Source organism: Coturnix japonica, chromosome 2 (assembly GCF_001577835.2).
Source record: "Coturnix japonica isolate 7356 chromosome 2, Coturnix japonica 2.1, whole genome shotgun sequence".
Lineage (NCBI taxonomy): Eukaryota > Metazoa > Chordata > Aves > Galliformes > Phasianidae > Coturnix > Coturnix japonica.
Window position 1 is genome coordinate 8,048,662 of NC_029517.1, and position 26,996 is coordinate 8,075,657.

The 26,996-nt window shown below is 38.5% G+C and overlaps 1 protein-coding gene across 5 annotated transcripts in view; it reads right to left on the reverse strand.

Annotated features, from left to right (window-relative positions):
• Nucleotides 1-26,996, reverse strand: part of PTPRN2 (protein tyrosine phosphatase receptor type N2) — a 621,717-nt gene that overhangs the window by 207,645 nt on the left and 387,076 nt on the right. For all 5 annotated transcript variants that reach the window (XM_032442979.1, XM_032442981.1, XM_032442980.1 and 2 more), the window contains exon 12: nt 24,177-24,241. In XM_032442979.1, coding sequence (XP_032298870.1) covers nt 24,177-24,241 — 65 coding nt within the window. The remainder of the gene's footprint in view (nt 1-24,176; nt 24,242-26,996) is intronic.

Genomic DNA, 26,996 nt, shown 5'->3' on the forward strand with positions numbered 1-26,996 from the left:
ATGGGGGTATAAGACAGGCAGAATTAGTACCACATGTGAAAATGGTGTTTGCAGTTATCTGTATGCTAAGAGCTGGTGTGAGGCTGGATAACAATAGCTGCTTCATATGAAATAATCACATATATCTTGTAAGTCCTAGGTTCCCAAGTCCCAAAATCAAACCTGATTCAGCTACTGGCTGCTACAGCCTCATTGTTTCCCATGTATTGGCAGGGCAGCACCAGAATGAATGAGACAATAATGTCCAGGTATTAAGGTCTCAAAGTCCATTTGACCCTGGGAAAATCCAAGAGGAAGAGATGTGATTTTTTTGCAGTACAACTCCTTTCTTCAGTGAATATGGGACTAATCTTTTTTGGATATTTTTAAATTACTTCTTTTCTCTTTTGCCGTTGCCAGGGTATCTGTGACCCATCATGTGTGACAGTAACTGCCTTGTCATCCCTGTGAAGTCAGTGGCACAAGACTGCTGGGAGCTCTGGACAGGGTCATGTTTTGATTTGGCATAGTCATGACTTCACTAGATCTTCACTGCTGAAAGGAATTTATCTTACTTGATTTTATGCAGTGTTAGATTTTGCAATCCTTTGAAATCACATTTTAGGTCACATAAATAAGATTTATGATTACAATCATAGAGTCACTTAGGTTTGAAGTGACCCTTAAGATCATCACCTCAGCCATCAAACTGACCTACAAAGTGCTATGAACTTTGTGCCATGTCCACAAGTCTCAAATACCTCCAGGGATTAGGTCTCCACTGCTCCCCTGGGCAGACTGTTCCAATAGGGTTATGCATCAGGATTATTAAAACCACAGTTATTCCTGCTGTGTTATCCCTATCATTGGCTATGATAGACAGCTTGGCAAGGATTGTGTGTAAGCTGGTGTTCAAGGAGCAATCTCTGGGAATCCTACTACTGGAATTTGTGCAAAGATGTCCTGCCACTGAAATTCTGTTATAGTGGGGATGTGGGAGCTGGGGTCCTGAAGGTCCTGAAGGAGCTGGCTGAGGTGGTTGCTGAGCCGCTCTCCATCATATTTGAGAAGTCGTGGCTGTCAGGTGAGGTCCCGGATGATTGGAGGAAGGGTCACATCACTCCCATTTACAAGAAGGGGAGCAGGGAGGACCGCGGTTAACTACAGGCCGGTGAGTCTGCACCTCTGTGCCTGGAGATTTATGAACAGATCCCTCCTGGACAACATGCTTGATCACATAAAACGAGCATGTGATCCGAGACAGCCAGCATGGCTTCACCAGGGAATTCATGCTTAACTAATCTTGTGGCCTTCTATGATGGATTACGCCTGGGTGGATGAAAGAAGGCCGGACCGATGTCAGTTACCTGACCTGAGGCGAAGCCTTTGACATTGGTCCCCCATCACATCTCATCTCCAAATTGGAGAGGTGGATATGGCTGGCAACTAGATGGATAAGCAATTGGTTGAAACCGCAACAGAGGGTTGTGGTCAATGGCTCTATGTCCAGGTGAGGCCGGTAACGCAGCGGCGTCCCAAGGTCTGTCTTGACCGGTGCTCTTAACATCTATTAATGACATCGATGAGGAATGAAGGCACCCCTCAGCAAGTTTGCTGACGACACCAAGCCTGAGTGGTTGCAGTCATACGGTGAGAACGATGCCATTCAGAGCGCCTTGACAGGCTGGAAAGCGGCTCGGGTAACCTAATGAGTGCAACACGCAAAGTGCAAGTTTTGCACTTGGGCCGGAAGAACCCCAGGCACCTGTACAGGCTTGGAGGAGGTTGTCCTTGAGAAGCAGCGCGCAGAAAAAAGACCTCAGGTCCTGATAGATGAGGAAACTTAACATGAATCCAGCAGCTGCGCTCTGGCAGCCCGGAAAGCAATGGGATCCTGGCTCCATCAGTAGAGGGGGTGGTTTCAGCAGGGATAGGGAGTGGATCGTCCCTCTTACTCTGCTCTTTGTGAGGCCCGCATCTGGAGTTACTGGTCCAGGTGTGTAAGCCCTGCAGTAGCAAAAAAGATATGGAGATGTGGAAAGGGCCAGAGGAGGACAAAGAAGATGACAGGGCTGGCAGCACCTCCCATGAGGACAGCTGAGGAGTTGGTTTGTTCAGCCTGGAGAAAGAAGCGTTGCGGGCGTGACCTCATTGCAGCCTTTCAATACCTGAAGGAACGACTGCCCAGAGGGATAACTCTTCGAAAGGGCTGATAATACAGGACTAGGGAAATGGTTTTAAGCTGAAGAGGGGAAGATTTAGTTGGATTTAGGGGAAAGTTCTTTACTAGAAAGTGGTTTAGCCCTGGAACAGGCTGCCCCAGGAGGCTGTGATGCCCCGTCCTTGGAGGTGTTCAAGGCCAGTTGACGGGCCCTGCGGCAACCATCTAGTAAAGGTGATGTTTGGGCCCCCAGCAAGGGGTGTTGAACTACATGATCCTTGAGGTCCCTTCCAACCCGGGTAATTCTGTGATTCTGTGATTCTGTGATGCCACTACATCAGTTTCTGCCCCTCCCTCTTCAGCCACTTTCTGTTTTTTCATGCTGCAGGAAAAGCCTTGTCTTCTCCTACATTTGCTCAGATGATGTAAGTATCTCTTCAGTAACAGGATCTGATACTTTCTTAATTACTAAATAAAACTTGAGATATGAATTTCTCTGTATTTAAAAATGCAGGAGTGACCACAGTAAGTTTGACCAAAATGTACATATTTCAACACTGCCTGCACTTAATGGGTACCGGGAGAATAGGTTAAGAACAGCCAAAGAGGCAAGTCACAACACTTTCTCACAGTGTCCATGTTATGATCTCTCCCAGTCTCCATTCTGTAACATGGTGGGATTTAGATTGGAGGCTGAAGGATCTTGAGCTCTTCTGAAGACTTCAACTGATCACTCAATGGGGTCCCATCTATTCATGGCTCTAAGCAGAGGAGGGATGTGTTTTACTGCATCTCACATGAGGCACTCAGTTTAAATGGGTTTTGTATACTGAAGCTTGGGCATTTCTTGCCTCATCAGAAAAATCTAACTTTTATAAGCTAAAGATGAAGTTATAATGCATTGGCCTTTATCTTGCCAGGAAGATGAGAACTTTTTAATGAAGGTATAGCGACAGATTTGATTGCTATGCTTTATCAAGGGGAGCTTCAATTCAGTGTTTAATTCCCAAGTATAACAATTGTGTACTCCCTTGAGATGAAAAAAGGCTGAACCAACAAAGCAATTCTACATCACTGCTGTGGTTATTTCCTTAACTATATCCTGCAATATGATGTGATGGTATCCAAGAAACCTGACAGAGTTACACCTCACTTTGGCTGTCCATAAATCCAACAAAAAATAGCAACCTCACCTTGAAGAATTTGCCTTGCCAAACACGCAACACCAAGAAAATTCTATTTATGGAGCCAACAGAAAATTTCTCCGTACCTAATTTTCCTAGGCACCAGAGCCACTGGCAGCTTTTTCACTAAGAATTAGCTAGATTGGTTAATTTTCCTCTTCAGAATTTTTTTTTAAGGTCTCAAAATACATGAATTTATGTCACGTAATCTGAAAAGCCATTTCAACCTGATGTAACATTTTAAAACCAAATCCAAATTAATTTAAATGAATTCATTCTTAAATCTAAACATGGAAATAAATGTTTTGATTATTAGGACTTGGTAACACATGAGATAGAATAATAGATTACAGAAATTTCTACTTGAACACCAAAATTACAGTGTAAGGAAATTCTAAAAATAAGTGCCAGTAACTTTAGAACTGTAAGATTCTAAAAACAAAGCTTCATTTTCAGAAACTCTTGACATTCCAGCTCTCACCTGATTCAAATTATTGCTTTGAGTGTTTCCTGGGTTCTAGAAAAACAAATCACAGTGGCATATGCTTAAATCCGAGCCTCAAATCTAAAGGCTTCAAAACTGAAATGTGTTTTTGAAAATGCATTTGTAAGAGCCTTGATAAGAAAGTAAAAAAAAGTGTTCAGCAGAGTAAAGAAATTTTTGAGACTTCTAATTCTGCCATGGCCAGAAAACTACTCCTACCACCTCTAAGTTATGATCTGCTTTAGTATATGCTAACGCCTTATGTTTGTAGTTGTTGCTTAGACCTATCTTTCTCAATTGTTTGTATTTTTCAAAGCAATTCAGTATGATTTAATCTTCAATGACACTCAGAGAGTGCCTTAATAATTAATATCCCAAGCAAAGGAGGCAAACAAAATCACCTATTAAATTAAGAAACCAGATCCTTTCTATTAGAGCATAAACATAATTTAAAACATTGGTCTTAATAACTCACGCTCTATTAGGGAAAGAGCAGGTGGCTTAGCATTGCTAATGCTGAATTGATATTACTGAAAAGTATGAGAATCTTAGGTTAGTGTATAATGCACTTCAGTTGCTTTCTAGCTGAACTATCAGCATTTAAATCATGAAATTACATTCCTATTCATGAGCCACACTCCTATGAATTTTAAGATGCATATTATAATTATTGTTAGAAATTAAGGGATAATGTTTATTCCCAGTGGATTTTTTTTTTCTTTGTTATTATTGAAATAGTGTATTTTTTAAACATTATCTACCTAACCACAGGAAGCAGGGCAAATACCACTCCCTGAGTCAGTAATCAAACTCGCTCTTTCCATTAGCAGGGTGAATGGAAACAGAAGCTGTGCTGAATTTGGTGTCCACTGAAGTGCCCCATCATTAAGTGGTCAGGAAATCTCACTGGTGAGACTGCAGACAGCTTTATTGCACTTTTTCTCAATTATCATTTAAAGTTTACATTCTGATCTTCTCTGTTCACAGACCATGCCATGAAGCTCCTCTGCACAGCCTGGAGCTGCTTTGCACACCTTCCAGGCAGCAGCAAGGAGAAGCTTGTCTCCTGCTTGCTCTGTAGACCAAAATTCAATCTTAGCTTACACTGTGTAGCTTTGTTGTAAGCCAATAGCTTACACTGTGTTACATTAATGTAACAGAGAATAGAGAGATCTTGTGTTTGGCTGGGTGGTTTGTCAGTTTTGCACTGTTTTCTTGCACTTTGATGGCAAAAATGTAGTATTTAAACACATACTGTAAAGCAAAGATGAAAACAGATGCCTAAAAGCCAGCACATAGGATCCACTGTCATGTCTTCATAAATTATGAATGTAAATTTATCATAACAACCATTTATTGATAGAAGTTTCCTGATTTCCTGTTGTATGTTTTGAGACTTCAGGTATTCATTCACTTTCCCTTTAGTGAAATAAAATCACTATTCAAATATGGATAGAGCTTTACATTCTCTTTTCCACACTGGATGTATGTAGAGGGCGTATTCAGTAAGACAAGGGAATGAAACCATCATTAAGAAGAATTGCCACATGAGGAAAAATGTAGCGTGAAGTGCAAAATAAGATTATGTATTTACTTAAGGTTAGTTTGAAATGCCTTATCATAAGATCCATGAGCTCATGAGAAATGATCTCCCAACTCGGGTGCAAAATCCCTCATTTTTTCATCAACTGGAATATAATTCCAGATCAACCCCAAATTTTACTTCTTTGGGTTAAAGAGAGATAAAAAAAGACAAAACAAAACAAATACAGCTCTAAAGTAATGGATATCTTCTGTAGGTATTTTTCACTTGATAAGTTAATGGCATATTCCAGGGCTGTCTTCAGAATCATTGTCACCCATACCAGGGCTATAGTGCTTCACTTCCGTAAGATTTTCATTAAACACGCTGACAGAAATTGTTAGGAATTTAACACTAGGATAGAGACAGAGTTAGGGATGTCACAGATAATTCAACTTGAGATGAATCCTTTCACAGAGAACATAATTTTTTAAAGAAAGACCACTGCGTGCTTGCCAGTGAATGAGGGTTGGATGATGGAGACAGATGCTGTTCACACCTGCCATACTAGCATTGTGTTAGAGTTCATGATAGAGACTTCAGACAAATAACTCATTGCTTATCTGTAATTTGTATCTAGGATGGCTTGTTTTTTGGAGTATTTCTGATGTGAAGGCTCTGCTATCAAAATTAACCATTTGGATGCTCAGGCTGGTAAAACAGGTGACTAAAAGTGGGAAAAAGTATAAGGGGAACAGTTTTAAACTAAAAGGAGGGAGATTTAGATTAGATAACAGAAATTTTTCACTGAGAGGTTAGTAAGGCCCTGGCACAGGCTGCTCAGAGAGCTTTGGTGCCCCATGCCTGGAGGCTGGATAGGGACCTGGACAGCCTGAGCTGGTGGGTAGCAGCCCTGCCCGCAGCAGGGGTTGGAACTTGGTGATCTTTGAACTCCCTTCCAACCCAAGGTATTCCATGAGTCTATTAAATGAAAACTGTTATGCAAAGCCAATATGTGTGGAGGCTCCCAGTTCAAAGCTTTTGATGACTCTGAAATATGGCAATAAAACAGAAGCAAACATGCAGCAAAATACTGTTCTGGAAGCTAAAAACACTTCACGTAGTCAATGTTAAATAATATGCTCACAGTAATTTGAAAAATAATACGACTAGAGCCAAAAGAGCTATGCGTGCAAAGTTGTCACTGAAATAACAAGGCAGTGCTTCTGCAGTGCATAAGCCGGGGTTGTGTGCCCTCCCCAGAGAATGACAGGAAAGCTCCATTCAAAATGTCATTAGTAACTCCAAATCTGCCTGCTAGGATTTGAAAACCATTTATTATAAAGGAATAAAAAATGATATTTGAACCTAGGAATGAGGAACAGGAGACTTTGGTCCCAGTTTTCCAATTTTGATCTCATTTTTATGGGCTTAATTTAGCAAATAACTTCCCATAACTTCATGCTGCTTGAAAACTGCTGTTGGTGAGACCAGAAGCAAAGTGCTTCCCTGTACTTTCAGGCAGAGCTCACATCCAATACAGTCAGTTAGAAAGCTAATGAGGCAGGGCTGTAGAAACAGCACCTTTCACTGGGTTGATCAGCCCCTTTACAAATGAACGTGGCTGTTCCCTAAAAGAGACCTAAGCATGCTAAAATGGTACTTAAGTCCATTTCTGGCTACATTTCTTCCTTAAAACACAAAGAAAGATATAAATGATTTAGAGCAGCCATGCAGCAAAGTCAGCCCCTGACATGGTGTAGCACCACTTCATGGTGTGGGGTTGATTAATAAATGACAGCACAAATTCTGCTACAATAGAAAAACTATGAGAAAACATCCTGTACATGTGCATTGATAGCCACATTTTACAGAATGAAGCATAAATGGATTGCATGGCAATATCCATCTGTTCTGTACCTGTAGTTTATATTTAATATTATGCGATAAAATATCTCAAAAGTCACATAAATCACTACAACAATCTAATCCATCTTCTGTGATCCCTATTTAGAAACCACAGCAGCTGTCTTTTAAAGAGTCCTTTCCAACAGTAACAAAATCTGACCCTATTAATGACAGCAAATCTTTAAATGACTAGGTAGCAGTCAGTGACAATTATTGTTCTAATTGCCAAAATTGAACCCTTGCACCCATAAAGATCTTCACATTTCACTAAACTAAAAATGTACTCTTCTTTAACTAACATATAAGTGCCAACAGGAACAGGTCCTACATGATGCTGAGACAGATGCAGGGTATGGTCTAGGAATTACAGTCGGAACATAAAATGTATACAAACTTTAATATATCTTTGAGTTCACTGTGGAAAAATATTTTCTACACTTATCACTTTATCAATTTACATCATCCTCAATGCCATTGCTGCCTTCCAACGGGCCCAGCTCTGCTGAGTGTTATTGTGATGAGCAAGGCTGTGCTTTTTCCTTTGGCAGACTTGCCCAGTGGCACTTTTGTCTTGGAGTTATGCCAGAAAAGTGAACCCAAGGGAATGGGGTAATAAGAGAAAGTTTCTCTTATCCTCACCTTTTCCTTGTACACAGACACAGATGGACAGAATAGACTTACTACTATCTGTGTTTTATCTCAAATCCTAATAATCCTAATGAATTTGTGTGGCACCCAATTCAAAACAATTCATCTACTGATTTCGCTGTAATTCAAATCAGTTCTACTGTAAGCACACAGTGTGTGCTTCTCCAGAGCTGGTGGGGGGCACAGGGGAATGAGCTTTGTTAGCAACAGTGTCCATAATGATTCCAGTCAATCCTGAAAGTTTCACTAGGGCCAAATAAGACTGTAGCACACTCATCTGAAGCCCCTGGCAATTGTTAGAAGGAAAATAGCTGAACAGAACTTTGTTTGTTAATGCTGTCTTGCACCCACCAGTTGACAAAGTAGGATAGCCATAAAAACGATGGGCATTGCTCGCCTGTGTGTGAATATGGGAACACCACCACCTCAGCCAGTTAGGGATGGAAAGGATGCTTTATGTGATCATTGTTGGTCACCACCCCAAAGACATTTGCGGCAGATATTTTTATTGCAGAGCCTTTGATGTATAGTTTTGAGTATGGTCTTTGAGCAGGTGAAGAAAGGAAAGAGAACTCAATATTATTTATCATGTGCCAGATGACAGCAATGCCAAAGTCAGGATTGCTGTCCTGGGAACACTTAAATATCAAAAGTGGTCAGCAAAAAATTAAGAGTATAGAAAATGAGTCCTCAGAAAAGGCATAGGGCCAGTATACTCAAGTAAGTTAGGACTAGGAGCATCTGAAGATAGATGATGATTCCTTGCAGGTTAAGATCACTCTTTTTCTTCTACCTTCAGAGAGTAGTACTTGTTTCCTAACACTGAACCTCGAGTTGCCTACTCAGAATATAAAACTGCTTGACACAGTGTTGGCAGCTGCCCTCTTTGAGCAGGAGATGGGATGAGGTGACTCCTGCTCCCTTCAGCCAACATTTGCATAATTTTATGGTTGATTCTCTAGATTGTTTCTGGAGCCAAAAAGCTGTGAAATACAACAGTACTGTGAGAAGATTTGACCATACTTCTCAGGAACATCCTTGCATGCGGTCAAGGAAGGGCATTAGTAGTCACGGTTATTTGGTGTGCAGGAAGATAAAAGCAGAGCTGACAGCTCACTGGGAGCTGCCAGAGATGCTCTGGACCCTCTGGTGAGTGATGGGTGACCCATGGGTGTGCCAAATGCTGCACATCTGATGGATATCTGGTTCATTGGGCAGTACAAATGTCTGCTTTTCCTGCCAGGGTAGGGAATGAACTCCTCCAGATTTCAGAAAGCCTTCATGCAGAAGAGAGTATTTGTCAGGTATTAGGTAAAAACATTATGGTCAGAGCTAAAGGATCTTTGCAAACAGAACAGTGAGTCTCAACACAGCTAAATCTGAGAGGTCTCTCCTCTTGCTGGGACCTTGTAAGACATCAGAGATATGGACAGTCATTTCTTTATGCAATTCCCAGTTAAAATTTAAAGTATTAACCATGTTGCAGAAAATTATACTGAAATCCTTTTGAAATTTCATTATTTTCTCTTGGTAATGCATTTAACTTACAGCAATCATCTGGAAGACATAAAATATGACAGGAAAGGTGGGTGGGGAAAAGGAAATATGCTAACTGCTTGCTGGAGAGATAAGTGACAGTTATGATCTGACTTGATATTCACTTCTGTGTGAGAAGGGCTTTGCAGGAGAAATCAAATGCTATATCATAGAATCATAGAATGGTTTGGGTTGGAAGGGGCCTTTAAAATCATCTAGTTCCAAGCCCCTGCTGTAGGCAGGGACACCTCCCTCTAGATCAGGATGCTCACAGCCCCATCCAGCCTGGCCATTAATGCTTCCAGGGAGGAGTCATTCACAACTTCGCTAAGCAACCTGTACCAGTGTCTCACCACCTTCCCAGTAAAGAATTTCTTTTTAATATCTAGTCTAAATCTAATCTCTTCCAGTTGAAAACCTTTTGCCTTAATCCTGTTGCTATATGCCCTTATAAAAAGTCCCTCCCCAGCTTTCCTGTAGGTGCCCTTCAGGTACTGGAAGGCTGCTAAGAGGTCTCTTCAGAGCCTTTTCTTCTCCATGCTGAGGTGCCCCAGCTATCTCAGCCTGTCCTCATGGGGGAGATGCTTGGATATATATTACAGACTGTAACCTGTGAAGACGTGAGCTAGTAACTAATCACTTTTGCTAATGGCAGCAAACAGTTGCTAGGTGACTCCCAACAAGACCTGTGCATTGGCTGCCTGGAAATCATGAGAGAGAAGTGATTCCCTCCATCATCACCAGCACAAAACCATCCCTTAGTCAAAGTGATCACACAGAAGTCTCTGTTTTGGCTGATTTTACAGGAAAAAATGTTGACTATATTGTGTTTAGACAGACAAAATCTACACACTTGTTGATAAAACCCAAACAAATGCTATCACTGAAGTACATTTGTTGCTTTTTCAATGGATTCACTTACTCCATATGTCATAATGCTGCACACTGGAATCCCAAGATCTCTGGATAATTTATTTTTGTATACTTTAGAAGATGTGGAGCATCAGATGACTGGAACCTACTCTGAAAATGAATAAGGAACAGATATATACTGTCATAAATGAGCAGAATCGCTCTTTCACAATTTTTTACTATAATTTTTTACTGTCACTCACACTACTGCAGTTACAAGTTTGAGAAAAACTCAAGATTCAATTCCATTTGAGCAACATTTTCCCTGGTTTTGGTTTATTAGGTTAATGTGAAATAAAAAGCCAAATCAGTTAACAGTTTTTGAGGAAATATATCCTTACCTGTTCTGAATAAAAGGAAATTAATAAATAAAATAATAGAAAACCAAATCAAGATAAAAGAGAGGGGAAGAAAAAAATGTCTCCACTCTGAAGAGTTACATGGAAACAGCTCACAGGAAATGATGTTTGATGTTTTTTTACCCAAGTGTCTCCACAAACTATTTTAGCAAATAGAATTGCTTTGTCTCGTGTAACAAATTCTAATGTCATTCCACGCCCTGGAAAATGAGGCTGTCTCCAGAAATCTCTTTAAAAGGAATTCAGAGATATTCAAACCTATTTTGCTGTTCTAAATTTATGATTTTTTACAATGTGTGTGAGTTGTCTCCCTCTTCTGGCCAATCCAGACAACCTATGGGATCTACAACGTCCCATTCAAAAGTGTGAGGTTACGGGTTTGGTGTGAGCAGAGCCCAGTCCTGGCTTCTCTATGTCTGTGAGTATATTCGGAGACAGTAGTATCTACCAACAGGTACAGACTGAATGAAAGAAAGAACAAAATAAGAGATGACAACATTATCATATTTTCTTGTGAGTTAGCTTTGAGGTTAGGGGACACACCAGGGGTTTCTACACTACCTGAATAGAAACATAGTTGTTCTCATACACTACAAGTGACACAACTATTCTTGTAACCTAGTCACACATCTCCTTTGCTGCTATCAGCCAGGGCACTTCCCATGCCATACATTGCTCTCAGTTTGATGCAACAAACTGCCCCAAAACTATATTGAGAAAGAGCATGTTTTATTTTACTAATTTGTAAAACAAAGACATACTGCAAGCTGTGCTGACTGGGATGTCATACATCTTTAACAAAAAGTAAAAAGGAAAAGAAAAGAAGGAAGCATCCTCTAGTTACAGCAGACACCTCCTGCTTTTTTTTGCAAAGTGCCCTGTCAGCATGGCTGCCTTCGAGCCATTCTTAAACACTAGCAAAAAAGGAATGATATCCTTATTGGCTTTGTAATTCATAAGTTATTATTTGGCAGTTCGTTGCCTGTAAAGAGAGAGCTTCAGGTTACTAGAAGTGGAATCAGCTACAAATCTGATGTAGATTATCAGGTTGTGCCAGAAAGTGGTTGAGCACTGAAACAGGCTGCCCAGGGAGGTATATGTGTCATCTCTGGAGGTTAAGAAATGTGCAGATGTAGTACTTAGTGACGTGGTTTAGTGGGCAGTGTTGGTGGTAGGTGGATGGTTGGACTAGATGTCCTTAAAGGTCTTTTCCAACACTAAAGATTCTATGATTATATGAATATTCGCCACATAGATTTCTATGATTCCTTATCCACCACATGGGCCAGAGAGTCTCACAGCGTTGCCTGTGAAGATAAGTTAAGGATAACAAGATTCTGGGACATCAAGATCCAGCCTGGTCCAGAATAACATGGTGCAGACTTAAGTCAGTTTTCATCTTCCCTCATATTCAAAGCCTCTCCTCTGTCTCCCAAGGAAATACATTGCGCAATGGGGCCCTTTCAGCTTTATTCCAAGGAATCACCTCAATGGGCTCATCAAACCAATATGGAGACAAATGAACATGATTTGTAACATTCACATCTATAAACAACACTACAGATCACAGGCAAATTCGTATATGCCAACTTGAACTTGTTATTTATATGCCAGAATCATTCTGACACCTCAGATGAAGTGGAGATCAAACCTACTAAATCTTAGCTTTTAAACTAAATCCCACTTAAGTATGCAACTCAAGCCTTTGGCTTTCCCTGTAATCAGTAGTGGGAAACAGAAGACAATTCCAATCATGGCTGGACTTTGCTGATTACAAAGCTCAGTTGACTACACTTCAATCATAGATGACTCAGTTAAGTGTCTGTACAACTAAGTTGGGGAGATAAGGGTAGCCACTAATAGACTTTTCTAATTAATGGGTGCACATCTTACTGGAACAGGAAAGTGTTGGAATCTGTGAGCCACTCTTGGCTCTCATTTAGGCTGTTTTCAATGCTCTGGGAAAAGTCAGAGCTACTCTTGTGAACTGAGAGCCTGGAAACTGGTACCTGCAACTGTGTGTCCTCCAATGCACTGTGAAACAGATATGGAGAACTGTTTCTGCAAATGAACAGGACTGTACCAAATAAATAACGTGCATTAATCATTTTCCTGCTCAGGAAAACAACCCAGAACAGTCTTATGTATTTATTTACTTATTCATCAAGTTTTTAGCATGAGGGGAACTAGCCTAGCATGGAGCTAATACATAATAGTAATTAATAATAAAGATAGTGGACACTGGGCAAGCAACAAGGAAGAGGCCTTACTCAGAAAATTTTACAGCCTGAATGAGTTGAGCAGGAGAACAAAACTACTGTATTGCAAATAACCATTGTATCACATCCCCTGAGTCAGAAAAACCATAGCTGACAAAGTTTTTTCTAAGGCTGCTCTCCTGATGTGTGGTCTGATGGCATGTTTCTAAGACCATGTTTTAAGTCAAGGCTAGGTTCCAATACAATACATCACTGTGCTATTGTATACATAAAGGTGGCTGCCTTCCCCCATTTTCTGGACGTTATTCACATTAGCAATCAGTGAGAAAATTTGTCTGAGCAAATCTGGGAGACCCTAGGATAAAGCAGAAATTTAATTGCTTAAAATGTATCAAGTTGCCATATTTTGTTTATTTCCTGAGATTCAATTACGAAAATTGCCAGTCTGCAGCTCCAAATTGCATGACAACTGTTGAACTTACAGTCTCGCAAGGATAATCACCCCAGAGCACAACACACACATCACTCCGCTCCCATAAATTAATATAATCTGCCAGTAATTGAAAAAGGCAGAATAGACTCCACACCTCCTTCATTCACTGACTGGTATAACAAGGATGTCATTGTATTGTCTCCTGAGTGGGATCTTTTGCCACTTTTGTTGTTATAGGGTTTTTTTCCAGACACGCTGGGCACAAATATGGCTTCACCTCACAAAATGTCTCCATGCCCTCACCAGTCTGTTCATCCCTGTCAAACCAGGATTTCACACATTGTTTTCCACATATTCCGAATTCTTAGCAAAAGTTTCATTTCCCCAGCCCACTGCCATAGGCTATTAGTCTGGCATAAAACTGAAATTCAAAGCAAAACAAAACAAAACAAAATAGAGAAAAGACAGCAGCCACAGCTACTATTCTTCTATTTCCCTCGTCTCAGATAACAAAATATGCTTAATAGCCCCATTCTGTAATTGGAAAACCAGAGAGACACTGTTGTATCTTTTCATGCTGTAACAACATCACCTATCCCAGCCCACCGATGTTTCCAAACTTCACTATGGCAATAAACAGATGAACATTTTGCTGTCTACTGGATACAAAACTGCAAATACAATCTAGAATTAATGTTACTTACCAAAGAGCTCACAAACTACACAAACACTCTACAAAACACCCCCTGAGTACTGAAAAAAATCACCAATATACATTAAAGACATATATTAACAGTTCAAAATTTTACATATTAATAGATTTTTGTTGTTGTTGTTGGTCTTTTTTATTTTTGTGTATCATCTTCAGATCTTAGTTATCCAACAGACTTCCATCATTTTTAGCTTTCTTTCCAGAAACAACAGAATAACAGCATGGTTAATATTAGAAGGGACTACTGGAGGTCCTGGAGGTCATCTGGCTCAGCCCCACTGCTCAAGCAGAGACATGTGGTATCAGCAAAGAAACTGAGAATGTTTAGAAAAGATTTGAAATTATTTTGCATTAAGAGACAAATATGTTTAAAAATGTAATTAAATCCTACCAATTTTTTATTTTTTTTTTTAACAAAGATTTTGGCTTCAATAGTCAAAGAACCCTCCGGTTTAAAGAAGACTGATTTCCCTTTTAGCATTCAAATTTGCATACCAATACACTTTGCATATAATTTACATACCATACTGTACCTCAGCCACTTTGTCTCTTATTGTAAAATCAAAGATCAGCTCCTAGCATTTCGCAGCTAGGATTATTAAAACATTTTGTTAAGTCAAGTATGAAGATAAGCTTTCTTCCTGATGTTCCTGGAATTGCATACTAATGGGCAGGGAAGGTAGGTGTCTGGCTTAGGCACTGGATACTGGATTGGGCTTTGGTATTTCTCACAGACTTGTTTTCACCTTTGGGTAATTTCACTTCATATCTTTATAACTCAGATAATCATTTCTAAAATAAGAAAAGTGACAATGTTTATTCCCTTTCTTTTCTAGACTTGACTTTTTGAGCAATTCCCTGTGATTGCTCAAAGGCAGAGTTTTCCTGTCAGTCTGTGGCTGGGAACATACCCAGTGTGATCCCAGTCCTGCCTCAAAAGCATTATTGTAATGTCCCTCTGAATCAAAGCAACTCAGATTTTTTAAAATTTTTTTAAATTTTTTTTTCAATTAAATGAATTATGCAGAGAAATATCAGTTTGATACAGAATGAAATTCGTATGCATGGTATTTTTGTGGGGAAAACCGGAGCATCCATCTTTAAACTGCCTGTGCTACTTCAATAGTCAGTGTGAAGTAGCACCTTAGAAAAGGGATCTGTGGAGAACCTGATGTCTCTCCTTTGATTGTGGAGGTCTGTACTCACTACAAAGCACCTTAAGTAGCTACAATAGGTTATAGAGGTTACTAGTGTGTGCACTCAATGTTGTATATATTGCATACATGTAGCACTGTATTGCTTTTCTCCAGATGCAACACTGAGATGTATTGTTGCTTAATATTTTTCTTATCATTACACCATCATCCTCATTGTCTCTATTGGAGACAAGCTACAGTAGAAGCAACTATAATTGATTTGACCTTTTACCCTGAATATTCATTTACTATACCCAAAGTTACTCATTGCATATGAAGCATTCCCAGTTCTCTCCTTAATTAAGCATATGTATTCTTTTTGCATTAAAATTAGTAGTAATGTCTATAAGAAGGTGAAGCAAATAAAGAACTCGAATCAGGTAGTACTGCCCCATTGTAGTGCAGTCTGTCTGCACTAGAAGATAATAGTAGCTTAACAGAGCCAATTTAATATTTTGCAAAAGGAAAAGAGAAAAATAGATAGCTCTGGTTTGAGCACCACTCTGGTCAAATGGGTGACAGAAGGGAACTTAAATAATCTCAGACCCAAGTCTTGTTAATGCATACAGCAGTAAATAATGAGGGTGTCTTTCTTTCAGGATTTCTCATGAAATATCAAACTACCTCATAGCATCCAGTACCTGAGTGCAAGATACCCGTATCAAAAAAATATCAGCTATATATGCCACATGCTTTTTTTTCTTCTTTTTCTTTTTAAGCTTGGCAAAGGAGTTGAGTAGGAAGATAAAGTCTCTGGAAAACATCTTGGACAAAGATGCCAGCGCAGATTGTACAGTAAAAGATATCGGGTCTGCCAATACATGCAAACCAATCTCTACAGTCTGTTTATACTTACCTATCAATGATTTATTGCACATTTACTGGAATACTGAAATAGTACAAAGTATATCTCCTTAATTCTATTTGGTATAGATTTGATGATGAAAGGATGCAACCTCCTCAACAAGTAATATCTGTATGCTTTCTGATCTCCTTCCCTGGTCAGCAAGCATATCCTTTCTTTCAGAGCAGTCCCTGCTTATCTCTCCTTTCTGCTCTCTCCTGCTTCAGGCAAAACAACTGAATGCAGTTGATATGACTGCTGTCCAGGTCAAAATCTAAAAAAACCCATACCTTGTATAGGACAGAATCTCCAGGGGTTAAATAAACTTACTGATGATATTTGGAGTTTGAAAAGGACAGCATCATCCCTTACCTGTGTATACACAGTGATCATTAGCTAGAAGATACTACCAGTGTCCAGGAGCACCCACAACTCTGCTTGGTAGGCCTAAGATAAAACACCATCCTACTAAACGATGTGCTCACATAGGTGCAGTTATTTGGAAGATCAGGACATTGGCGATACATTTCATTTAAAAGCTAGGTCATAAAAATCCTTGAAAATTCAAGGAAGGACAACAGACTACATACAGCTACTCAGTTTCATTGTTCAGACCACTGGCAAACACCATTTGCACTCGTAGAATAACAGTAACAGCAGAAAGAAGTATGTCAAGAAGAACACTGATGTTTGGAGGCAATGCTGGAGGAGAATGTTTTAGCACTAGTGCAGACAAAAACAACAGTATCAAGAAATATGTTTTAATGAACATTATAACAGAAGAGTGTGATAAATGAATATATTAGCTGATAGAGAGAGCACTCGACTTTTTCACTTTGGGGGTAAACTAACACATCTTATTCATGTGATACATTTTTTACTGTAAAGAACCTATTTTCTTCTCCAGCTATTAATTGCTGGACTCTCCCATTCAGTGCAGAACACTCAAAACAGACAGAAGGGTGAGCTCTTCAGGTGGTGCATATGAACGCACAGATACATAGATATGCACACAGAACCCTACAGCAACATACCGCACTTATCTTCTTCCCATTTTTAGATCATACATATTTCATTAAGCTCCATGCAGAGCATCTTCTGATTTATGGTAATTGTCAACAAAAGCAAAAAAAAAAAAAAAAAAAAAAGCCCACAGTTTTAACCCTGCAGTAGTGAGGATTTAAGTGGGATAAAATTAAACTGTTTAAGGGGAAAAAACCAACCCACCACCCTAAGCCGCTGGGAGGTTGACCCTTGAGATGTTGTCAGTTTTTTATTTCATTTTATTGTGTTTGTTGTCTGTAAAAGCAGACGCCAGCAGCAACATCTGACGCGCCGGACACCTCCAGTATTATCCCAGCATGCTCATGGCCTGGAGGACTTGGAGTGAGACTAATTTCCATATCAAACCCAATTTAGATGAAACATCTTGGTTTAAAAAAAAAAAAAAAAAAAGAAAGAAAGGAAAAAAAAAGCAGCGCATCAATAGCCCTTGATTAGATTTTCATCTCCTGAGCAGACAAATATGAATATTTATTACCATGAATGCAGATTTCCCCCTTTCCATTGCTCTGATCTTGAATATTACCCATTGCTAATTTTTATGAAAATTTGGGCAACATAATGTTTTCACATAAACTGACAGTTCTTGAGATAATCCCGTTATTGTTTGGTGGGAAATGACAGTTTCCGCTTATTCATGTGTTAACAAGGGATTAAATATTGTTTTTCATCACCATAATCTAAAATAGACCGCAAATTAAAATTTGAACATTGTGCATTAGCAGCGCTTTGAAGACCAGGATTTGTTTGCATTCACTCAGTAAAGATCTGTAAATTAACAGATAAACAATCAAGTGAAATCGGGATCATAAAAACAGCACCGATGTTTGTAAAATGAAGCCATTGCTCTACCTGCGAAAGGTAAAGAGCCGGAGAAGGAAATGATTCACAAAATGACACCCTTTTGCTGAGCAAAGTGCACTCTGAACTGTTGCCAGCCGCAGTGACCCTCAGGCATTAATAGAACAGGTCATTTTTCCGCGGAGCAGAATCATGTCCCTTTTCCTTGTCACAAGTTCTGATTCTCAAGCACTTGATATCTGCAGCTCACATTGAAAAAAAATGGCCCTATCATAGATCTATTCATCGTGCTAATAGCAGTCATGCTGACCCAGAAGTTGTCTTCTTGTATGCCAAAATGCTGTGCTCACACCCTATCAGTCTGGGTCTTGGTGAGCAGTACATAGGCACATACAATCTCTCGCTGATGGGGGCATTTTGCTATAGATGCAGCATAGAGCAATAAAGGGTTGGTTATCTCCTCGATGCCTGTGCCTAATGTCCAGAAATGCCAGTGAGAGACTGTGTCATAGTGAAAACAAAAAGACCTGTGATGTTCTTCAGCTCTTGAGCCACTATACTGCTTAATGTTTCTACAGAAGCTCTGGGTTTAGTGAATTTGCAACACTAAGAAAAAAAAACCACAACAATCCACTTTGATATCTGCCAAAATGCAAAAAAGCCAAAACTTATGCTTATTCAAAGCAACACAAACACCCGTCTAACTAAATCTTTAGGCTATTTCATCAGAAAAAAACCCAAACACTAATACAAGAAAAAATAAAAACAGACCTTGTTTTTACAGAAGTGATATAATAGAATGCCTTACACTTAAATTTAGGGCTTTTCAAAAATATTCTGATTACAATTTATTTCATATGTGCAATACGCAAAGCTTTGCATTCTGAAGGAAGCTGAAGTGATGCATGCAAAGCAACAGTACAGCAACATTGCCTCTAAGGGCGGAAATGTAGCTACAGACACAAAGTAAAGGAGGGATGGGAAGAACGAATGAGAATGTGATACCAAGCTTCAGTCTTCACAGAAAGCAGATCAGATCTTAAGTTTTACAGCCTGGTACTAAGAGAAAACACAGTGAGTGGCACTGATTCTAGAGTCCAGATAGAAAATAAAAGTCTGTGTCAATAACTGCAATTCAAACTAATTCTAATGAAAACATGATTTAATGCTTGGAGCTTACTTAGGCTTTGGACTTGCAGGGGGAGTTTTGCTGCCCTCTAGGACTGCCCACTCTCTAGGATTGCTAGAGAGATGGTGAGGAAATGGGATCCACCACCTCTTCCACAATGCAAATTACAAAATCTCTGTTTGAGATTGCTGAATGTCCACGTGTTCCCGTCCTGATCTAGTACCAGCCTCGAGAGGTGGCAGAATCTCCCTTCCCAAAATACCTGATTATGTCTAACATCCAAACCTCAGACAGCCAAGCAGAATTCCACCTTCATGTGCAGCTCCTCCAGCCATCCCATCACAACAATGACTATTTCTTTTCCCTTGGAGTCAGAAGGAACCAGTTGATGGTAGGGGGAGGATGCTGTATTTCATGAATCAGTAAGATATCTACTACAAACAAGCATGGCTTTCTATGTTAAGATCTTGCATCTATTCTTTATGAATACATCAAATGTAGGCTATCAAATCATAGGGTTGATAATAACATTGATTTTTAAGCAGAATAACTCTGCATTTTGCTCATGTATTCAGTGCTAGCGTCTAAACTCTTTTCTGTAATGGTTTTTAAGGAACAGCCTGCTTTAAAAACAGTGGTGTGACATGGCCTAAAAACTAGACAAACCCTTAAAACAAACATGCTATTTTTTAAAAGGAAACTATTAAAAGAAACAAAAAGAAATGACACTGGTAGGATGTATAAGTTCCTGAAGCCACAAGGCAAACAGGATCTTGTTTCATTTTACATGATACTGAATAAAAATTGAATTGCTGCAGTTGCCATAGCAACTGTCACATCACTTGGCACTTCTGCTCCTTTAAATCACATAGTGCTACTGTAAAGGAATTCATGAACCAACATGACACTTGAATACTTGTGCTTTTTACAGTATTTCGGAAGGAAAACATAAATCAATATACACCGAGAGTTGTCTCTGAAAATCGGATTTGTTATATTTTTCTTAACATTATAATCTCCTCATTTTCTTGTCGTGTTCTTTGCAAATTTGCAAAGAAGGTGGAGGGCGTTGTCACAATCAGAGCACAAGGAAAGAAATTGCTACTGACACCTGATTTTCAAACTGAAGCTGTGACCTGTCACTCAGATGTCAAAATACCTTTGCTATGCAATATTCAAACCAAATACAAGGGATAAACATTGGAATTTTGCCACTCCACAGCCGGAGTTGGTGTGATACGTGACAGCAGACAGTCTCAGTGGCATATAGGCATCTATTTCAAATTACAAGTGGAGTAGAAGGGAAGTCTGACTATATACCCAAAGCTAAGCACATGATGTTTGCAGAGTTAGAGCCATGATTTATACTGTTTGAGAGTGCTCTGCATACATCATGAAGTTTCAGAAGGCATACAACAAAATAATGACAATATATATATTTGATGCATATTTATATGTGATGCTTTTTTTTTTTTTTAAATTATTTTTTTATTTTGCTGTTTATTAACACTCGGGATGCAATTTGTTTGAAAAGCAGCCCTCTAGTGGGCTATGTACCTAATGAATAGTTAATAAATAGCATTAACATTATCTCTAAATATTAGTTAAAATGCATTTTGCAAAAACATACAAGATCTTAATAAACGAGCCATAGATCTCCATCATTCTCTTTGGAGAAATTTAATGTTCTGTTTAGCTTTATTCCTTAAGGACCCTGAAGCATTATTTTTAAATGCAGCTTTATGATCAACTTCTGATTAGTATCATTTTACTACACATGTATATTGAATAAACTGCAATAGAAATATTATTCACTGTCAGTAAGGTTCCATAAAAGGTGCATATTATTATTAACATTCTATTTAATACGTAATCTATGACTTTTTAAGGGTGACAGAGAATCTATAATTGGGGAGGGCTGAAGAATAAAGTAACTCTTCCTGTGTATTCACCAAGAATATTCCTAACATAGTAACGCCTTAAATTTTTTTCATTTAATTATTATTTTCCCCATTTGTCTGTATAGCCTTAAAGTTACATGTCATAAAGCAAAGTTTTCATGTGCAGAGTGCTTTTATTCAATGAAGTAACGTGATTTTATGTAAGATCAACGTAATTCTAGATTTATCAAAATATCTGTAAGCGAAAATGTCCTGAAACATCAAAACATCTCTATTTTAGAACATGTATAGAGATAGTGAAGTGTTCATTTCTACACATATTTTGGGTTACTTCCACTTGGTTTAGAAAAATGAATGAGAATGAGAAACTCAAAGAAGCATTTCTTTTCTGCACAGAAATGACAGTTTCTTTCCACTACACCCAATGGCCGGTGTCTGCATGTTTCTCACTGTGGCACAAATCCTGTTAATCACAAACCCAGGCCTAAAACAAATTCTACTGTCCAGAACAACACATGAATTATTGCTGAGCTTTAGAACTGTTCCTGCATTTGTTTACACAGCTGTTCTTTTTGCCACCAGTATCACAACTGTTTTTCTCTTGAGCTATTTCAGATATGAAGCTCTCCATACAAAATCAATTCCTTTTATTTTACAGTTCTGCAAGTGAAGATTTTATATCCATTAATTTTGTCATGAATCTGACCTACTGTACAAACAAAAAGGCCATTTCTCACTCTGAAACCAAAGTTTATTGTAAGTACTTTTGAGCATCATAATTTTGATTAACAGTTAGCATTGCATATAATCATGTTCCTACAGTGTGAAGCTAAAGAACTTCTTACACAACGAAAGATTCATTGTGTTAAAATATGTATTTTGTTATTTTGATGCTGTTAAATAATAGGGTGTATCAAGAATAAACAGCAGAATCAGTTTAACAAAGTTAGATTTAACCTGAAATAAACTAAATTTCATACTCTGTCAACATAGAAACAATTTGGTTACTGCATCCTATTATTTTTCATGTAGTTGAGACTGCAGAATTGTACTAATTATGTACACAATCATGGCTGAAAATGTTCACAAACAGGAATATACAGAGCTGGGAGAATTCATAACCCAAGCAATAAGTAAACTGCTAAATAAATGTTCCTCTAGCACTTGAATGTTCCAAACCACTGGGATCTTCCACTGCTGATCACTATATCTTAAATATAATCTGGAATATACTAGGCCTCAAATATCTTCTTCCCTTTGGTTGATTCATTTTCATTTTTTTTGGCCCTATCAAAGTACATATTTGGCAGAGTATAAAACACAAGATTCTGTGAAAGTCTTTGTCAAGCCACATAGTATCACCATTCTTTTTTCATTACAATAGCTCAAATATACAAGAAGTGAGGTCTGCACTGAAGAGTGATGACTTTTACTAACCCAAGCTCAAGAATCAGATGAGATCTCAAGCAAAAGATCCTGTCCATTTGTTCTAGTTCTATTAGCTGGCCTTAAAAACATATAGGAGCTTCTTGAAGTTATGGCTCCAGTACATGCTTAGACTACCGTAGTTACAGCAACCTTGTTATTACAATGTGGATTATTGGTGCATTTCAATCATCCAAAAGTAGTTTCCTTGCCCATTGACCACATGTAGGATAATACTTATTTAACTTTTAATTTCTTATTTTATGAAAAGAAGTGGGCTGAACAGAAACTGAAGAGTTTGCTTTTCCTTCTGAGCTTGAAGCCAGCTGGAATCCATTCAATTATTGGAACTGGACACAATACATGGAGATGTTTCATCAGCATACAGAATACCATTGAATTCAGATTGAAAAGTTATATTGCATGCGGCTGATACAGTGTGTGCCAGTCCTGTTATTTACCTGTTATTTACCTGTTATTACCTTATCTGTTATTTACCAGAAAATAAGTCCTGGGGAGAGCACAGACATAAGCCTTCCTCCGGCCTTAAGTCAGGACACAGACTGAGGTGCCCATTCCTCCCATAGGATACCCCTCCCATCTCTTGAGTTTTCACACACTTGAAAATCTCAACTAGTTAAATCAGAGTCAGTGAAGGAGAGATGCTGGCTTTCATTTTCTGATGTCGTTATCTATGCTTTCATCAAAGATCAAATTCCTGCAGCTCTGACCCCGAGAATCAAACCGAACACCACTGCTGATACCTCTTCAGGACCAGGACTTGTAATAATGTGAATAAAGTTATGCAAAGATCCTCAAAACTCATGGCAAGGTAAGTTTTTAGGCATGAGTTGATAAAACCCAGAAATGTTACAAAAAACAACACCACAAAAATCAGCATATATATATTTTAAAATGTTTAAATTCCTTCAGATTATTACAAGTTAGTCGTTCATTATTCTTAATACTGAGAATAACGTAATCACTAGAAACAGGTATTTGTCTAGCTCTGTGAGTATTCACCACTAGCAAAATTACTTAAAGAAAAGGGAAAAAAAAAGATAACTGTGTACACAAAATTAGCATGAGAATTAGCAATCAACTGTAGTTCATACAAGGTTCTTAGCAGATAGCATCATCTTTATTAATAAATGATGAACTGCTTAGTGGAGCTTTTGCTTGGTGATATCACCATAATAACAAACACATGTTTTATTTATGTTTCAAGTTATATCCAAAATATGCAAGCCATTCACTGACAGATTCTCTCTAACATCTGAAGACTCTTTACCCCAGATTTAAACTTTCATTGATCTAGATGAGATAGTACTCCATCAAAACTAAGGGGAATAATACAACGACTTCAGTCACTGTGCATGATGACTTCGGTTTCTGCACTCATCTCTGGGGATTTTCTTTCTATGATACAACAAAGCAAAAAACTGCATTTCTTAAAGCCAGCTGCACTTTCCTCTTAAGGATGGTATTTTTTCTCTGTGGGATACAGTGCTATTTGTGCAGCAGATTGTATTTTGACAGATCTAACTGTATCATAAAAAGGCCCTTAGCACTACCAAACTGGTAGCTCACAAACGCTCATGAGCTCCAGGATTTCATTAAAACCAACCAACCAAACAAACAAAAAAAAGAACCTCCCTCCCAAAACAAACAAACAAGAAAACAACAACAACAACAACAACAGCAACAACAAAACACAATTAAAATGTTTTTGAGAGTGTAAAATGCCTCCAAGCCACTCACCTCCCCCACGCCAGTCTGCAGAATTCTTAGCCCAGTTGTTTTTTCAAGCTTCTCTTTGTTCACGGCTGGAAGGAAAATTAAGATTGAAAGAGTTATGGGAAAGCTGAAATATGCATAATTTTGCAGCACGTGTAGTGTAACCATCCTCCCTTCCTATCCTCCATCAATAAAGTCATGACAGTTTCTATCTTTGCCATCTATGGAATATTTTTCCCTGATAGTCACTGTGCTATTCAGTGTTTTAAATGCATAAATGTACCATTCATTGTTCACTTTTCTGTGAAAAAGAAAACCAAAATACTTCTTGCTCCCTTGTATACAGGACATCACACATTTAATAGATGCACAATGTATCTGGGAAGTTGTCTTTAGTAGAAACTTCCCACTGTCTTTCTTGAAGCAAGGAGCAGCGTGGCATCTTACCACTGCAGCAGCACTGTCACCATGTAAGACATTTCAGAATAAATTACAGCTTTATCTAACAGGAAAGATAAATAGTTTATCTCACAGCATCAGGATGCAGTGCACAATATTTTCCTTTCTAAAATTGAGATTTTTCCTATTTATCAGTTTCAGGATCAGTAAAAGCACTCAAAAGTAATCAGGTATAAATTAGCATAAACATATAAAATATGAATAGTAATAAAAGAGAATAAGTTATACTTATAACCTAGAAATATCCTGTGCATGGACTTGAGCACCACCATTGCCCAAACTAAACAAGGATGAGATTATTCAGAGCTGAGGGTATGCGGTAAGGAAAATGTTAACCATCCAGATGCATACTAGATCAGTTGGATTCATGGCCAAAAAACAGACCACTCATCCTGTTTTATTTATTAATAAAAATGAAACCTTACAGCCTTATTAAACTCTTCTCACTTAGTTGTCTAGTCACTGACTATCTAATCCAAGTGAGTCATCTAGGTTCTCTCTGCAGTCAATGGGAAGATATGAACATTTAATACTATGAGTCATCCCACACATTTTACACACATCAGGAGGCACCTCTCTTTCCACTGATTACAAGGATTATTGGGATAGACTCAGCTTCTCAATTTAAGTTAGCTGAAGGAAGTACTGCTACCAGAAAGCACAAGTGTGCCAGAACATACCATAAAGAATACATTTACAAAAAAAATGCTGAAAAGAATTCATATAGTTTTCCTTCTTCTTGAAAAAAATACAATTTAATTGCAGCTGTTTGAAACATTCAGAACAATTCACATCATAGCAGACAGTTCATAGGAGCAATATTACTGTGAGATGATGCTTTATTTAGTTTGTCCAAAGTAGAACTCAAATGACTCACATTTATTTCAGAGTTGAGTTGTATTATTAGGGCTCATTTTCACCTCATATATCCAAAATGTAGAATTATTTTCGTAAGTATTTGCATGTGCAAAGTCTCAAAAAGTAAAAATTTAAGCAAATCTAATACAAAGAAATTTTTCTGACTTCCTCCAGCAAGAGATTAATTTTGTGCATGATTCAAATAGAGAGGAAAGTTCAGTCCATCTTTTAGGCCCAGCTGTTTTGCTGATGAGAACAGAGTCCCTAGCACAAATGTGATTTGCTGGATCACAGCCTAAAAGACACACACAGTACTCACATCCATAATACTTAGACCATGCTTTACACATTCACAAATATGTGTGTCTTTTACACTCAGAGTCATTGGAACTGCACAAGGACAGTTTGCCTGGATCACATGATTTGAGGCGACATTTATATAAGTTCTACTATATATAAATTTCCAAAAAGTAAATCTTTGCAAACAAGCTTGATTTTCAGCCTTGAGATGCACTCCTCTGGATTGTGTTGCTTTATGTATGGTGGATAACTTTCCACACTGATATTTCCCCCTTTGGATGTGCCCTGTTAGCACATTGATAGAATCATGCTCAGCACATACATTAAAGACAGATTTCTATCAAATGCAAAAAAAAAATTAAAAGATTAAAAAGAACTGGAAGCCCTATGGCCTCCTTCAGAAAAACTGCAACAAATTATTCTTTGGTAGCTTGGGGCAAATACAGCTGTGCAGCAAAGTGGCTGTAAAATAAATGAGGTACAAGTAAACAAAAGGCAAAATCCTACTGTATACTTGTGTACTGCAAGAAAAGCTATCAGGAAATATTTGGTCTGCTGAATCACTGAATTTTGTAATCACTGCTGCATATTTGACCACCCTCCTCTCCTCTTTATAGGTTTCCTGTAGACTTTGGTTTTTGAAGCTTTGAGATATATATACATGAAGTGTACTTAATACACACTTCCCTCTTGATATTGGCTAAAAGTAAAAGGACAGCTCTGACAGCTGTGCTAACCTAAACCTTGCCAAAACAGAGAGGCTTGAAGGCATGTTGTGTTACTGATCAAACCAGAACCTAAAAAGGGTGAAGCTCAGGAACTGTCAGTCTGCAGAGAGAGACCCAGCCAAACATCTCCAGCATCTTCACTCCCAGTGTGCAGCATGAGCATATTTTAACTACCTTTGAACTCCACAAGCAGTTTAGAAAAGTCAAAAATTCAGTCAAAAACAGCGGTGCCAAGCCTATGCCATCAACCACATAACAATAAACTGCTTGAAGCTTCTGAACATGATATAACTTCTTAACTTTTTCTACTTATAATTGTAATTAAGATGTCAAACATAGTCAATAGGCTATAGTTACACGAGGAAAAAGTGGTGAGAAAATAAATTCACTGAAAACTGGCCAATATTTTAAAGGGTATTTTACTGTGCTACCTACTAGTTTTCACTCCAGTAGGAATATTCAGCAGTTAATATTTCTGATGCAGAATTTATGGACTAGA